The following is a 17,222-nucleotide window of genomic DNA, read 5'->3' as shown; positions in this document are numbered from 1 at the left end:
GACAGTTCACAAAGATGACCCTGAACTTGGCTTTGAAGGATGAATTGATGCAGAAAGGAGAAAGGGACATGATGTGAGGAAAGGCAGAGACAAGGGGTCACGGGATCTGCACCAGCGCAGACGATGCTGGTTGAGGGCTGGCATGGAAACAAATGCCCAGGATGGGGTTCTGAAATGTCTCTCTGAGAGATGTGGGGAGTTGTTAAGCAAAGAGTATCTGATGTCAGTCTCCAGGCTTCATGATGGGAAGAAAGGGACCTTCAGGCTCGAGAACCGCCAAGCTCCTTCTATCCAGTTAACAGGAGCCAGAGCAGGTCGAGATCCCACCACAGTATTTCCTGTGATGTGCTGCCCTGAGGTGTAGATGCACAGCAGTGTTTTTTGCATAAAACCTGAACAGAGAGCCAGTTTTCAAATTCACGTTAAACAATGGTAATGGAGATTTCCTATCAATCCATCAGCTTTTAAGTCACCAAGGTGGGATCCAGGAACCAGGGACTGACTTCTGCAGAGCTTCAGATTCATTTCACGGAACCCTTTAATTGAAGATGGCCATGGGGGATGTGCTCTTAGGATGGTGACCCAACAGTGACCCAGAAGTTGACTTGGCAAGTGAACCGATCCTATTTTCTTGCTGACGCCGGCTATTAAGTTGGAGGCAAGAGCTAACGGGGGATAAAACATGTGTACATGTGTGCATACACCCACCCCTTTAAGAAGGAGCTCTAAACCTTTCTATCAGGACAAGACTTTAAGACAGGGCAGACCTGTGGCTGCCATAACAAATTACTACAAGCTCAGCGACAAAACACAAATTTCCCAAACAACACAAAACATTACAAACCTGATATTAAAACAACAAAAAAAATAAATCTTGCCTCTCCTGGCTTCTAGAGCAGCCCCCATTCTTTGGCTGTGGCATGGCCTGTCCTCAAAGTCAGTGATGCAGACCTGCCACGCTCCCTTCCCCTGACCCCCTGCTCAGCAGTCATACTTCCCTCTCACCACAGAGGGGACAGGAACCTGCCTTTAAGTGCCCTGATCACTAGACAGGGCCTACCAGGTTAATTCCGAGGGATCTCTGCATCTCCAGGTCCACACACACTCTGGCTCCCATCGGCAAGGCCCCTGCGCCAAGGCAGCACATTCACAGGAACTGCTGGCAGGTCTCACCACTCATTCATAGCTGTTCTGTTCTAGAAAGTCACTGCGAACACTCAACTGTTGAACATGGAACCACTTCTCGTGGGAGAAACAATGGGGTTTGGTTCTTGTGAGCCTCTGGTCACAGCCAATCAATACCTAACACCTCATGTTACATGCATTTCTATCTAAATACACCTTATATAATACATGCTATTGACTCGTCTATACTGAATTCGGCCAGCAGCGCCGTAATCCCTTCCTGAAGGAAGCTCATCTGATACGTGGGTTTCCTGCCTAAGGCACAACATGGCCTTCCTGCACTCAGGAACATAAGCTGGCACCATAGCTCTGCTTGGGGTCATTTCAAACAGCAAAATCACCCACAAAAAGCACAAAGATGCAAAAAAAAACATGGCACTTAAAGTATACTGCAAGGACACTGTTTAATAGTCTGGGCTGACACATCTCAGCTGGGAACATCGGGAGACTCAAAATTCTTTGCTGCTCTGCAAATCTGCAAATGACTGCAAAGTGCTCTGAGTATTGATTTGGGGGCTACAAATAAATAGTAGCAAACAGGTGAAAGTTCATGCACAGAATCTCCAATCAGGGAGCTCTGACTGCATATGCCAGTGCAAGCGGCCCTTCATGACAAGGCTGGATGCCAGGTGCTTTCTGCAAAAAGCTCTCCTCACTGTGGAGAGCAGAACCGAAAACACAGCTATTGAGGAACTGACAGGCTGATGAGTAAATGAATTCTGTGAGGAGGACACAGGGCAGATGGAGGGTTCTGGGTGCTGCCTGTGGCTGCAGGTTTCCCCAGGGTTTATCCCTGGTCCGTGAGCCCCCTGGACCACCCCCAACCAACTGTGCCTGCGGACCCTCTGCCCACCCACTCAGAGTCCTGGCTGAGGCCCCCAGGCAGGCAGCAGAACACACTTGAAATATCACCCTTAGGAGTGTTCAGACACAGGACTCCCCCAGCTTCGGCTGGACTTTAGGTCATGCAAATTGAATACAATGTGTTTTTTTTTTTTCCAGACTGGTACCAGGGAAAACCTAGACTGTTATATTAAACAAAGTGTAAGTCTGGAAAACCTCTCAGACACATCCCAAGGGGGACATCTACAAGAGTGCTCACTGCCACACAGTTTGAAAGAGCCAAGACCTGGAAACATCCTCAATCCCCACTGGCGGGGGTTGGATAAGTGCCCTGCTGTATAGTCACACCGGGGAAGGCTATCCAGCTAAGCAATGAAACTAGGGCTACATGCATTCGTGTAAACGGGAAACACTAACGGTACTGAACAAAAGAGCAGCTTACACCAACAACCACACAACAGACAGCATTTAGAGGGGTAAACCTGCAAAACAAGATTGCACACTTTTTGGTGATAATTCATGTGCAGTAAAGTTGTAAATCAGGGAGAGGCTTTGCCTGTGACTGCACTGCTCTTAGGGAAGCTCTTGTGGGCATGTGGCTATTTCTTTGTTTCTTTTCCTATGTCTGAACCACTTGATGATACACCAACAACAGCAGTGATGCAACACAAGACACGGTTTATACACAACCTTATCTATTCACATGTAACTCAGCAGCTAGATAATGGTTATTGACAATACATAACATGGTGTGTGATTCCATGTAGCCAATCAATGCAACCATGTTAATAGTGAGGACATAAGGATGTGATTAACGATAAAGAACGCTAATAACAGCAGTAATCACCTTATCACGGCGCCTGAGAAGTGACGTGCCCTCTACAGCACCCCAGCACTGACTGCCTCCGGGCCTGGTGACCGCCCTGGTAGCTACTCAAGTGACCTCTGCAAGAAGGTCAACCCTGTGGGCTCTGCTGCAAAGCCAAACGGACTTTTAGACTCCAGAAGCACAATGGAGGCAGTTGGGCAAAAGGACTTTCTCCCTGCCCCCCTGACCAAGTACACTTTCCTCCTGAGTTGCAAACACTCCTCTGGTCTCTGTAGCTTTCCACCTAAGACTCCCAAGCCCACTTGTATTGAGGTGGTAGAGAGGCTTCACTCAACAGAAGGGGCTTGTCAGTGCCTCCTGCCCATCCTGAGCTGAAGCTGTGGAAGCTGTGGGAAGCACAGGCAGGATCAAACACTCAGGTGCCCCTGAGGCTGCTGGAGAGAAAGGAACCTTGCATGGAGCCGGACACAAATGCCTTAGACTTCTCCGCTATGAAGACATTCCATGCCAAAGCTGGGAGAGAACCGCATCTGGATTTGGATGTCCAGGACCTCACAGCCCACCTTGATGTGGGGCATCACTTGCACATGTTTCAGGGCCCTGACCCAGACACCCACTCGATGGTCAGTGGGGAGCTACAGCAGCTCCTATGTTCCACAAAGATGGGGAAACGTTGCCTTGCGCAGAGGAGAAAGCAGCAAGAGACTAACCCACAGCAAAGGTTCTCAAATCTCAGGACCTAAGGGTCAACCCTAGACCAGGATTCAAGGATGGAGAAACCTCACCCCAACCCTCAGCTGCCCTCTTCTGAACCACAAAGGCTGGCCTTCAAGGGCCAGCACTGGGCAATGGACTCTGATGGACGCCTGCCCATCTGCCCCCAGAAAAGGAACAGGAAGCTCCCAGTTTCCTTCCTAGAAGGGTTTCTTAAGAATGTGGGTCTCTGCTCAATCCTGAGGCTGAGGTTCAAAATGACAGTTCATCATTCAATCATTGCACTTTAGAAAAAATTGGGCTGGATGGAGGGGCACTAGTGAAAGATAAGTGAATTATGGTCCAACGTGATGTCTGTGGACTCCCTGAGAGTATCAACTGAACTGTGACCTTACTGTCATGCTAATCCAAAGCCAAAGGGACAATCTCTGAGCTTTGATTTCTTATTTTTTTAAAAGATTTTATTTATTTATTCATGACACAGAGAGAGAGAGAGAGAGAGAGAGAGAGAGAGGCAGAGACACAGGCAGAGGGAGAAGCAGGCTCCATGCAGGGAGCCTGACATGGGACTCCATCCAGGGTCTCCAGGATCAGGCCCTGGGCTGAAGGCGGCGCCAAACCGCTGAGCCACCTGGCGGCCCTGATTTCTTATTTTTAAACCCGTTGGACCTGTTTCTGATGGAGGGCTGTTAGCCCCTCTACTTCCCTAGAGTTCTGCCTAGGCTAAGCAGAAGCCACCCCCAGGGACATTGTAGGAGGCCACTATCACTGTCACTGGACTGCCCCACTCCCACTCTCAGAAGGAGCCCACCATTTCTGACAATTTGGTCAGTAAGCCATGGCCCAGGGAACCCCAGGCCTGTCACAAGCCACCAGGCAGCCCTGCTTTGTCAGGAGCTCAGGTTTGATGAGAAGAAAAGCACATTCTGGTGTGAGGACGTGTTTGGCGTGTGGCATGTGGGCAGGAGAGCACTGGGGTGCACTGGTCAGATGCCCAGAGGACAGAGAAGTCTTTCCAGTGAGTGGCCACAGGAGAAGGCGAGGATAAAGAGACATACAAACAAGGCTTTAAAGGGCAAGCAGGAAGTGGACAGAGAGACCAGTTGGGGTGCAGAAAATGAGGCACAAGGTACACGGTAGTACAAGGTAGCCTGCTGGGCAGGCAGACCGGTCAGACTGGAGCCGTCAGACTGGAGGGTGCCACCCATGAAGGGAAGGGGTAGGATTTAAAATTGGGACCAGGCGGAACTCCAGGAGGTCCTGAATGCCAGGTCAGCTGGGGATGTTTACACTTCCCACCCATCCCAGGCTCTGCTTCCTTTAGGCCTGCTGACCCTACAGCTCTGGCATCTGCACCCACAACCCATGATGCAACCATTTGCTCACTAGTGTGCAAATGTCCATCCATCCAATACCAACAGTTCCAAAACAGGCCAGGGGCTGGGCTCAACTGGGCACACAATAATAGCAGAACCACACGGGCCTGGCCTACAAAGACTTAGGATCCAGCGACAAAGATGTCAATCTCCATTCTCGATTGGAAAAGCAGCTATAAGAGAGTCTGAGAGGTGGAGAGACAGAGGCTCTGAGTGCCTCAGAGGCTGGGGAGACACATGAAGAGGCTGAAGGGACACTGAAAGGTGAACTGATGTTTGCCAGGCCAAGGGGAGGCAAGGTTGCTGGAGCCGGGAGAACAGCCCCGCGTCCTCTCCGACACTCAGACACTCTGTGGATACCTCGCATGGTTCTGCTAGGACAGTACTCCCTAGACTGGGAGCCCTGCTGGGCTAGTAGCTGCTGGGTCTGTGGTCTCCGTGACGCCACTGGAGGTGCTCGATTCCCAGGTGTGGACCTCTGAGCAGCTGGGCAGTGACCCGATGCTGAGTCAAGTCCTTCGGAGGAAATCACAGTCTATTTTCCTGCTGTGGTTGGGAATCTCCGCGTGACCCCGTTCTCTGGGCTCAGTCAGCAGGTTTTTTTCTAGGAGCTGAACGGAAAAGGAAGATGGAGCTGTCCTCTGGGATCCTGCATTCGTTCGTTCGTGGAACCCTGGTTACTGCCTAACAGGAAATGAGCGGAAATGTACCCAAACTGCAGTGCTCAGTAGAAGCAGCTGCCAAATCCAGCCCTGTGAGCGGCTGGGGGGGGTGAGGGGGTAGGACAAGGCAAGGCAGGGAGGAAGGGGAGGGGGAGGGAGAGGAGAGAGGAAAGATGAGGGAAGACAGAAACCAGCTGCTGCCAATCTGACACACTCCTCCATCCAGCTTGCCAGGAACAGCTTTGAAAAAGAACCAGAAAAAGCTGCCCCTAACACTTCACCAGGCAGGAAAAGCCATTAGGGTTTGAGTACTGGGGTAAAGACGCCTCAATAGGCCTGCAGAGCTCCTAATCCCCTGGAGCTGGAAAACTTCAGCATCAAAACCTTCCTACAGCTTACAAGTTTCACCCCCTGCATTGGAAATCGGGAACAGAAGACTAGTTGACTTTCCTCCGGCCCATCCTCCACCCCCCAACTTGCCACAGTGCCAAAACGTGCAGCACACTCGCCTCCAAAATCCTATGGAGGAAACTGGCTACAGGGATCAGTTTCAAAATATCGGCAACAACAGAAGAGGAGAAGGGCTAAGATGGGCCAGAGCAGAACTAATCGGCCTATGTCCTTGGGTCAAAGGCCACGGGACACACATGCCAGAGGCAAAGGGCAGGCCTCAGTAGGCCCTGTCACTGCGTCAGAGCACTGTTTCCTCTGAGGGAAAAAGCAAGCAGATGCACATATGGACACCTGAAGGGCGAAGGAATGGGACAGCCCCCAATTTCTGAAACTGAGCAGGGAGACACTATGAAACCCCTAAGCTCAGTAACTCGCAGACTATAATTAAGTATCCTATGGCTCTGCCTTCACACTGAGCCAAATAAGTAGGGAGAAGTGTACCTGGGCACGCTGACTGGTCTTTAATAAACACAGGGTCTGAGTCAGACCTGAACTTGCCACCTCATGTTTGGCAGACACAGGTAGCGAATCAGAGTATGGTGCCCTCTTGGTCCTGGCTGTTAACAAGAATATGTGGGACTCTGCTTGGTTACAGAGTGCCTCCATGACTGTGGACAGTGGTCAGGTGAACTCAGTTTTACAGACAGGCCTGGAAAGTGGTAGGGTTTAAGGAGGTCCCAGGATCCTTCAGGGGAGGGCGGTCTCACACTTCTGTAGCTCCACAGTCCAGCCTAGAACACCAGGCTGGTTATTCTATTCACCCAGCAAGTTGGTGACCCAAAGCCCAGTGGGAAGAGGAACAGCTCTGGCCAGGGTCCCACAGGGTCTTCTTACAGAGGGAGTCAGGAGAGTTGCTTCCAGCAAAGTTGGACTTAACCAAGTTCCCATTACATATGGATATGGCCAATGGCCAAAGCCATTTCCACGTCTGGTGCCCCAAGGCAGACGGTCTTCAGGAAGTTAGCCTGCCGCTGCTGAGCTCAAGGATCTGGGGCAGGGACCCTATTTTGCCTGTCACCTGTTATTCTCAGCACACAGGTTCCATGCTTTTGTTCATACTCAGGCAAAAGACCTACAAGTTCCAGACTTTTGTATCTAAGACCATTCCAGGCTTATTACTTAACAGGCCAAACTCTTTGCTAGGAAATCAAAAGCCTAATTCCTCACAATAAGATTTTAAAAGTAGTTCAGAGCAGGTAGTAACTGGGGACGTTCCAAACACCAGCCATGTCCCCCAGATAGTACTTATTCTAACAGGCTGGGGTGCCAGGTGCCCCAGCCCACTCCTCACCCCATGTCTTTCTACGAAGTCTGATCTTTCCTTCTGGGCACAAACCAGGGCCTAGCAAGCATCCAATGAATTTCAAAGCTATGGGAGGAGAATTTTCCTCCTAGCTCTGAAGGAACCAATCTTTCAGTTCAAACTCTCTCTCCCTCCTTTCAGGCCAAAAGAAAAAAAATCAAGCCAGCACTCCAGGCAGCTGCCAGCTCTATCCCTAGTTACACTCTCAAATCTGGCCTGACCACAAGAATTATCAGAAACCAGCAAGCAGCTCAGGCCTGGAAATTAACATTGTATCACAATGAGAAGTGAACTTCCAAGTTTGGATCTGTCAGGGTCCCCTTACCTTCCTTAGTTCCCTAGAAATACGCAGATTCAAGCACCTCCCCCAGTTCTAGATGTACATAAGTACCAGAGGGGCCCAAGGGCCCAGACAGACACCGCTTCCTTCTAGCACTTTCCCCTACAGATTCTTCAGGCCTCAGTCCAGCAGCGGCCAGCTCTTAACAAGAAGTAAAAGCACGCGCAAACTTTCTACTCCAGCCCAAACCGACCTTATAAGAGACCTGAACATTTTCACTAGAGATGAACTGGCACGTAATTCGCCCAGATGCTGCCAGATTACTAATAACTCATTATTAATAACTCATTTGTTACCAGCATCATCAGAGAGATCAGAAACTTTTAATTAACATCATAGTCTCAGCTGCTAGTAACCAAGCCTCTCCATGCCCCACTCTCTCCCACATCCACTTCTCAATTTAGAAACACTGTTCCAAGCCTCTGAAATCAACCTGTTTCGAAGCATTGTTTCTCAACCTGGTGCCACTGACATTTGGGGCCTAATAATTCTTTGTTGTGGGGAAGGCTGTCCTGTGTACTATAGGATGTTTAGCAACCACTCTTAGCCTCTACCCACTCTTTACCAGGAGCACCCTTCTTCCCAAGTGGAGACAACGAAAAATCTTCTCAGACATTGCCAAACATCCCTGAAAGGGCACACGGAGTGGGGGGTGGGGAGGACTTGTCACCCCAGCTGAGTACTGATGCAAGCTTAGACCTTCTTAAAGATACCAGATGCCAAAGATACCCTGGAGTTCTAACAACTTGGGATCTGGATGCTGAGTTTCATGTAGGTGTTTGTGTAGATGTGGTCATCCATGTTTTGAAAACTAAGAAAGGCAGGCAGCTACCACAAGAATGGCCCAGGTGAGACTTTTGTTGTTCTATCGGGTTTTTGTTTTGGTTTAAGTATCCCTGCTTTTCTCAAATCGTAAAGCAGGGTTTCTCAACCTCGGCACTACTGACATCTGGACCCAAATAATTCTTGGTTGTGGGACTGCCCAGTGCGTTACATAGAGTGTTGAGTGGCATCCCTAGCCTCCACCTACTTGATTCTAATAGCAACCCAGGTTGTGACAACCTAAAATCTCTCTAGATATTGCCAATGTCTCCTAGAGAATAGAACTGGCCTTGGTTGACAACCACTATCCTATAGGAAGATATAAATGTCCCCACATTGTGCTCGCTTCGGCAGCACATATACTAAATGTCCCCACATCATTTTGTGTAAAAAGAATAGTATGTTTATCCTTATGGCAGATAAATGAGACCAGTGGCTAAAAGCATACTGCCTGTCCACAAGGTGAGAGTTCAACAGACGTTAACTACTGCCTTATACTTTTCAACAGCCAACCCTACTCTGAGGACAAAAGGATGAAAATGGGTGTACTGAGGATAAGAAAAGAATCACACAAAGAGATGGACACGTTTGGATAAACAACAGAGATGCTGGGGGCCTGTGGAAACTATTGCAGAAGAGAGTGGAGCACAGCCAGCATGATTCTTGAGAGCACAACTCAGCAGAGGATTTATCAAGAGTCCAAAACAGCCGCTCCCAGAGTAGGATGTGGCCATCGCAGCAATTCTTTGAGATGGGCCTCAGAATGGCGAGATCACAAATTGATCAGAACCAGCAGCTTATACTACACAGTGTTTTCCATTCCCTCACAGATTTGAATGCAGGGCACCCCCTACCACTGCCCCCTCAAGAAAAAGCTCTGGTGGCCAGTCTGAGCAGCCTAGCCAGTTCCTCTAGCAGAGTGTGCCTGCTTGGGACAGTATGGCCCTCCAGCATGGGCCTTGAGAGCTAGGGGTTGGGAGGAGGGGGCTTCTCCTGCAGGAGGGACTACATCAAGGTCCAAGACAGCAAGCACCATCCCCAGTTGCTCTGGTCAAGCCCTGGTGGTCTGATGCCTGTTGGGCAGGGTCCAACCCAGGGCCAGGTCACTTAATTCTACCCTGCTGGGACAAAGGGCTGTACTCTCAGCAATAATGCCAGAACCCCCCCGGATTAAGTGTTTCTTCCTCTAGGGGTTAGCCATCATCTGGGGTTTGCCCTAGATAAACACTAGCGTGGGGTCATGACTTTTTCCATCAAGGGGCAAAAGGTTCCAGCTGAGTTACTGTCGACTTATTTCTCTTCTCTCCTACTGAACTTTTCCAAATTGTGGGAAAAGCCCAGTTTGCCAGCAGGGCCCACACAATCCCTAAGATGGTCGCTCATTCCTTCACGGATTCTATCCACACAAAGTGCCCACCTACGGTTCTTAATCTGGGATGCGGGGATCAAGAGGATTCAAGAAATCTGGGGCTTCGTGGATCTGAAACTATAAACTGAATCTCCCACTTGCTCCAGCTTTCTGGAGAGTGGATCCACAGCTTTCACCAGATTCTTGAGCAATGGGGCCGGGACATTCCAAAAAAACAAAACAAAAAACAACAAAAAACCACCCTATACTTACTTGTCACGTCTAAAAACATACATACTCTCGGATTCAGCATTCTCCTTCTGGGAATTTATCCTATAAACCCAATCCCACCTCTGAGCAAAGATATTCACTGGCTATTCATTGTGTGTAGCACAAACTGACAGGAAACGATCCACACATACATCAACAGATGACTGGTCAAAATTTAACCAATCCCCCAAAGATGACTGGAATATCAACACCCATTAAGAAGATCAAAGAGAGGGGATGGGGGGATCAGCGGTTTGGCGAGCCTTCAGCTCAGGGTGTGATTGCGAGTCCTGGGATCAAGTCCCACATCGGGCTCCCCGCATGGAGCCTGCTTCTCCCTCTGCCTGTGTCTCTCTCTCTCTCTGTGTGTGTCTCTCATGAATAAATAAATAAAATCTTAAAAAAGAAAAGAAGATCAAAGAGACTCTAGGGGTATGCTCCAGGGCAGTGGCTCTGGGGTGGGGGCAGAAGGGGACGTTTGGTAGCAGGGGGAGGTATGTGTGGTGTCAGGATTGGGGGGGGGGGGTGCTCCTGGCATCAAGCGGGTGGGGCCAGGGATGCCCCTCATCGCCCCCACAGTGCCCAGGACAGCGCGGTCTGAGGCGGAGAATTCCAGCTCTAGCATTATCTCCGAACACATGGAACGGAAAACCGAAAAAGCCGAAGTACAAAGGGCTACACAGGCCACGGTACCACCGTGTGCGTGTGCGTGTGCGTTTTTCTAGGAAAGGTGTAACCGATCTTCGGAAAAGATGCCGGTCCTTGCCCCTGGGGAGAGGGGCTGGATGCCCCGGGGGACTGGAGGCGGAAGCGGGGCTTTCCCCTCCACCCTTTCCCAACTTTGTAGCGGGTCCATCAAAAGGGGTTTTCGTTTGTTTGTTTTGGAGAACGACTGCGGACGCCAAGTTTCCCTGCCCCCGGGCTCTCTGGCAGGAGTCCTGTGTCGACAGCCTCAGGGCAGTGTCTTCCTCGCCCGCTCCGGGCCCGTCTCCGCGAGGGAAGGCGACGGCGTCCGGGTCCGCGTCCCGGGTCCGCGTCCCGGGGCGCCGCCGCCCCTCCCCGGGGTCTGCCCACCCTCCCGGGGAGACCCGAGCCCACATGGCGGGCGGGCCCGTGAGCCGCCTCGTCGGCAGCCCCCGTCCCTCGCGGGTGGGAGACCCCCTCAGCGGACGCCGCGCGCCAACGCCGCGCCTCCGGAGCCGGCGGCCCCCTCACGAGCCCCGTCGGGCCTGGCCGGGTCCCCGACTCCGCACAGCCTGGGGGCGCGGCGCCAGCTCCCCCGCCTCGGCCGCCGCTCACCTGGCTCGCCTTGTAGAACTGCTTCTTCAGCCCCGCCACCGACATGCTGCCTCCCGCCGTAGGGGCTCCCGCCCGGACCCAGCGAACCGGAGGGACCGCGCAAGCGACAGGCTCCCGGGCGCCGCCGATACCCCGCGCGCCTCAGCGGGCCCCGTCGGCGCTGCCTCCACCGCGCTCTCGCCAGCTCCGCGCCCGCCCCGGCGCCGCCTCAGGCCCCTCGCGCGCCCGCGCGGCCAGGATATTACATGGCAACCGCACACTTCCGGTGCCGGCCTGCGCGCGCCCCCGGCCCCGACCGCGCACGCGCGCCCCCTGCCGGCCGGAGAGCGCACGCGCACGTCTTGCCCTCTCCCCTCCCCCCCCGTTGAGGCCGCCTCCGACAGCGAGCCGACGGGAACGAGCCTAGAGAGACCCTGGAGGCTACAGCGCCTCCTGGCGGCCCGGAGGTAGTCCTAGCGTTTTAGGAAAGGCGCTTAAATCCTGGAGAGGTTGGGAGGCTGGGTCTGTAAATCAGACGTCGTTCGCTAATCTCAGCCGACCCAATTCTCTGTGCATTTAGTCCCTTCCACACGCACCGCCTTCAGCCCTGCCACGTGCTCATCCATTTAGTTGCCCTAGTACGACATCAGGGTGTCCCTTTATTGCTTTTCTATCCCCCTGGCCTCCCTGCCCAGGCCAGACTATCGCACCCAGTCTCCTCGCTGGTATGCCCACCTGCAGGTTCCCCCTCCAATTATCCCCCTTAAAAATACTCAGAGGGACGCCTGAGCGGCTCAGCGGTTGGGCATCTGCATTCGGCTCAGGGCGTGATCCCGGGTGCAGGGATCAAGTCCCATGTCGGGCTCCCCGTGAGAACCCTGCTTCTCCCTCTGTCTGAGTCTCTGCCTCTCTCTGTGTGTTTCTCATGAATAAATGAGTACATTCTTAAAAAAAAAAAAAAAAAAAAAAAAAGGATGCTCTATAACAAAATGTATACCACATTAGTCTACTATCTTCACAATACACTCTCAACTTCGTAGCATGGCCTACAAAGCTTACAGATTTTGGCTCCATCAACTCTTCTGACTTCAGCTCTCTTCCTCTTCTATAACCCATGATCCCTGTTTCCTGTGGGCCTTTGCTAAGGTTGTTCTTTTCTGGCACATTTTCCCCCAATCTCCCCCCCCCCGCCCCCCATCCTTTGTGCATAAAAGAGAAATCTGTTGGGAATGTCACCTCTTTCAGGAAATTCTCTCAGTTTTACACATGTTAATTGATTTTTGTTTTTTATATCAATTGTTATTGAATTAACTGGAAGTTCGATTCTGGAGACCCAGGATCGAATCCCACATCGGGCTCCTGGTGCATGGAGCCTGCTTCTCCCTCTGCCTATGTCTCTGCCTCTCTCTCTCTCTCTCTCTGTGACTATCATAAATAAATAAAAATTTAAAAAAATGTTTAAAAAAAAAATGGGATCCCTGGGTGGCGCAGCGGTTTGGCGCCTGCCTTTGGCCCGGGGCGCGATTCTGGAGACCCAGGATCGAATCCCACGTCGGGCTCCCGGTGCATGGAGCCTGCTTCTCCCTCTGCCTATGTCTCTGCCTCTCTCTCTCTCTCTCTGTGACTATCATAAATAAATAAAAATTTTTAAAAAATGTTTGAATTAACTGGAAGTTAATAATAAGTTGGAATGGATAAATTAATCTGAAAAGAGGAACAAGAAAGTGGCTAGAGCTAACGTGCTTGCAACTTCAGTGCTGAAATCTGACAGGTCTGGGTGCTCTTCTGAAGCAGAAGATTGCTAGAAGTTTCCAAATGCCTCAACAGAAGGTACTGGACTAGATGGATGATTATTTCAGATTATGTATGCCACAAATCTCCCTCCCTAAGATCCTGATGGGGCTGTTACGAATAGTTTGTTTGTTTTTTAATTCCCCATGTGATTCTGAAAGGCACTCTGAATGGTGACCTACTGGTTTCAATCATTGCAAAATGCCAGAATGTCATGATTCATACGGGGAAACTCAGGCATTGAGTAAGACATGACTTGTCCAAAGTGATTTTCATCTGAACTCCCTATTTCTCCACATTGCTTCCAAACAATTCATCTTTAATTATCCAATCTATAAATTCAATAGAATTCTAAACTTGATCTAAATTTCATCTTCTTTCCTCACTTCTCTGCTTGACAGATTAATTGGTGCTAAAGAAAACCAACTCTAGGACGCCTGGGTGGCTCAGTGGTTGAGCGTCTGCCATCAGCTCAGGTCAAGATACTGGGGTCCTGGGATCAAGTCCGCCTTTGGGCTCTTCGCAGGGAGCCTGCTTCTCCCTCTGCCTATGTCTCTGCCTATCTCTGTCTCTCATGAATAAATAAATAAAATCTTGAAGAAAAAAAAAAGAAAACCAACTTGAAGGCTCACAGGTTGACACTGAACGTCTGTGTTCCGTGTGAAGCTTGTAATCAAATGAAGTTTATGCATTCGCTCATCTATTTATTGAGCCCTTGCTAATGCATCAATCATGGAGAGGTACTGGGGATACAGGAATAAATTATTCCTCCTCTCTTGGAGCTGGTGACAAAGACACATACTAAATCAAATAACACGCTAATAAAAAAAATAAGCTGTAATTGCTTCAGAAAAAAAGAACTGCAAGGGAGAAAAGGGCGGGGGCGGAAAAAAAAGGGAAAAGAACTGCATTGTAGGAACTTCACCTTGTTGAGGGCAGGGAAAGGCTCCCCAAGGTGCATATCTAAGATCTGAAAGTTAGGTAGAAACTAGCCACGAAGAGAGCTGCGGAAAGTTTTCTAGGTGAGGAAAGACCGTGTGCAAAAATGCTGAGGATAAAACCAGAAAGATCCATTTCATTCATTCCCTCTGAATATGTTTGATGCACATTAAATGCTTCTAGAGCGCTGCACAGAATCTATTTAACTTATTTTCTCTTTGTTGTTCATATAAAAAGGCATTTATAATTTTGCTACTGATGATACTCAGCCAACATCCAACGAGGATAAACTACAAGCCTCGTTCCTGCTCTAAACCAGTTTCAGATTGTCACCCACCACCTACGTAGACGTTTCGTCATGACGCAAGAGCTGGCCCTCCCTCCTCCTGCCGACCTATCCCACGCGCTCAGCCAATCACAGGGTGGAACTCTCAGTTTGACATCTTCTGCCTCCAATCACAGGGCACCTCCTCCCCGCCAATGACCGGCGGCCGAGAGGAAGCCCCGGTCCTCCGCGGGAATATCAATAGGGGAACCATGGGAGGAATGGAAGACGCGGCTCTCGCGAGGATGCTCCCGGCGCTCCCTTCTTCCCGAGGCGGGTTGTCACGTGACGCAGCCTCGTCCAATCGCCGCGCGGCCTGCGGGGGTCGCCGCGGTTCCCGCCAAATACGAGCTCGGCGGCCGCGGCAGCAGCGGCGCGGGCGGGAGGGCGAGCGGCAGTGGCCGCCTGAACGGAGCCCGCGCCTCCGCCGCCTGAGGGGAGCTCTAGCCGCCGCCGGGGCGATGCTGGAGGAACTGGAGTGCGGGGCGCCCGGCGCCAGGGGAGCGGCCGCAGGTCGGTTCGGGCCCGCGCCGAGGGGAAGGGGGGGACGCGGCGCGCGGCCTGCGCAGGCCGAGGCGGCGGTTGGGGGCGGACCGACCTCCCGGCCTCGGGCCCGCTCCTCGTCGGCGGCCGTTGGGTCGGTGCGGCCGTTACGGTCGGAGCCAGGGCCTGGCGACCCGAAGGGCTCCCTCCTTGACGTTATTGTTGCGGCCGCGACCATTTTTCTTCCGGCGCTTTGGCTTCAGTTTGTCCTTGCGGGGCTCTCTTTTTTTCCCCCTGTGCTGACGGGTCGGTGTGGCCCGGGGGGTGGAGACTGAGGCCCAGCGAGGCGAAAGGGCTGCCTTTGCAGGTTGCCGAATGCGTCTGTGTCCCCTGAGCAAGTTGGACCGTGCAGCGGCCCTCTGGCCGGGTGGGGAAACTGAGGCCCGGGGGCACATGAGCTCGGGGACCAGACAGCTGCATCTGCGGGTCAGGGCATGCCCAGGTAAGAGGTTTGGGTGGTGGGATCGCCAGGGAGATGCGACTCCCGGGTTCTTGATCCTGCTCGCTCTGCGGGGTGAGGACCTGTCTTCCCCTCCCCCACCCCACCCTGGAAGGGGGCTTTCTAGCACCCGGTGGGGGCCTCCGAAACGGGCGATGGTGAACCACGGGGGACCAGGCCGCCTGTCTGCCTTGCTTGCCTCCCATTTTGTCCCTGGCACTTGCACAGTGCTTGGCACGGAGTACAAGTTGGTTGGCTGAATTAGGGGTTGACAGGGAGATAATCTAGTCCACCCCAGGGTCTCTCAACCTGGGCACTGTTGACATTTGGGGCTGCCCTGTGCACTGTAAGGCGTCGGGCAGCATCCTTGGCCTCCACCCGTTAGACCCTAGTAGCAAACCGTTTTCCCTATTTGTGAGGACCCAAAATGTATCCAAGCATTGCCAAGGTGCCCTGGGAAGGGTTGCAGAATCGCCCCCTCCCTGTAGCTGAGAACCACTGCTCCATTTGTTTCCAGACTTTGAAATTTCACAGAGACATAAAATTCCCATCAGTAAAGTTGGAGCCGATTGTCATGGGCCGTCGTTTGATCCAGTAACAATGTTTAATTTAGAAATGTAAAAAGCACTACTTTGCGGTGACCATTCTACCATAAAAGGAAGGGGTGTTTTAATGCTACGTAAAATTAGGAGGCGTGTAATCTCAAAATAAAGAGCGTTTGGTAACTTTAGACACGAAGTGTGTGTGAATGGTATGTGTACCTTTGAACAGTTGGGATCCCTGGGTAGGCTGTTCCTTTATGTCCACCCGGGGTAGCTTCTAGACCTAGGTCACTTGTGTTACACTTGTTTCAACGCTGGTGACTCAGGGCCACACCAGTGAATTCTTGTGGTTGTCCTAAAACTGCATTTAAATAGGTAGAGATTATGTATACTTTGGTTGAAAGGTGAAATTATGTCTTTAGTAACTAAGGACTTAAAAGGGTATTGAAATGGGTAGAAAGGAAATGTGAATCCTCAGGGTATTTGTATTCCAAGCGTAGGGGGGTAGGTGAGAGCAGTTTCATCTGCTGAGTTTTTTAGAAACTTTGAAAAAAAAAAAAAAAAAGAAATAAACCTTGATCTCCTTTTTAAAAATACTCACTTGTATGTTTTTTGTTTTTTTTTTTTTTACAAAACATGTAGATTGCCCCAAATAACTAACCTAGGTTTTTTGTAAGACAGATCTCCTAGCAGGTGTCATTTTCTAAGTTTATTCTAACCAATTTAACAATTTAAGGATGTTTTTCCAAAGACTTAGTTCTATTTACAGTCATTCCTGTATCAGCTTCAATATTATTAAATGCTTTTTTTGAGATTTTTTTTTCATGCAGGAAAACATTCTCCCTTGTTTCTTCACTTCAGCTCCAGCCTGACAGGCTCAACATGCTTTGAATTGTTTTACCTGTATAGGCTCTATTTTTTTTTTTTTTTTAGATTTTATTTATTCATTCATGAGAGACACACAGAGAGAGGCAGAGACACAGGCAGAGCGAGAAGCAGGCTTCCCATGGGGAAGCCCAATGTGGGACTCGATCCCGGGATCCCAGGATTGTGACCCGAGCCAAAGGCAGACACTTAACCACCGAGCCACTCAGGTGCCCCAGTGTATAGGCTCTATTTTGAAAGAAAATAAACCATATTCTGATTTTGCACATTTGGTGGTGGGGATGGGTTGATTGGAGGAGGACATTTTGGGGTCATTAATTGTGAAATCGGTAACG

At 50.9% G+C, this 17,222-nt stretch overlaps 2 protein-coding genes across 5 annotated transcripts in view; one reads left to right on the top strand and one right to left on the bottom strand.

Moving 5' to 3' along the window:
* SH3GL1 (SH3 domain containing GRB2 like 1, endophilin A2) overlaps positions 1-11,647 on the bottom strand; it is a 31,911-nt gene extending 20,264 nt beyond the window's left edge. The window contains exon 1 of the mRNA XM_038567743.1: positions 11,445-11,647. Within this exon, the coding sequence (XP_038423671.1) occupies positions 11,445-11,489 (45 nt within the window). The 5' untranslated portion in view covers positions 11,490-11,647. The remainder of the gene's footprint in view (positions 1-11,444) is intronic.
* A 3,193-nt stretch (positions 11,648-14,840) lies between these two features.
* Positions 14,841-17,222, top strand: part of CHAF1A (chromatin assembly factor 1 subunit A) — a 28,066-nt gene continuing 25,684 nt past the window's right edge. For 2 of the 4 annotated variants that reach the window (XM_038567736.1, XM_038567737.1), the window contains exon 1: positions 14,841-14,991. In XM_038567736.1, the coding sequence (XP_038423664.1) occupies positions 14,940-14,991 (52 nt within the window). In that variant the 5' untranslated portion in view covers positions 14,841-14,939. Of the gene's footprint in view, positions 14,992-15,087; positions 15,464-17,222 lie in introns of those variants that run through there. The other 2 variants (XM_038567735.1, XM_038567738.1) reach the window with 2 other exon arrangements.

The sequence above is a fragment of the Canis lupus genome, chromosome 20 (genome assembly GCF_011100685.1).
Source record: "Canis lupus familiaris isolate Mischka breed German Shepherd chromosome 20, alternate assembly UU_Cfam_GSD_1.0, whole genome shotgun sequence".
In the NCBI taxonomy this organism is placed as follows: Eukaryota; Metazoa; Chordata; class Mammalia; order Carnivora; family Canidae; genus Canis; species Canis lupus.
This window is presented reverse-complemented; position numbering and strand designations above follow the sequence as displayed.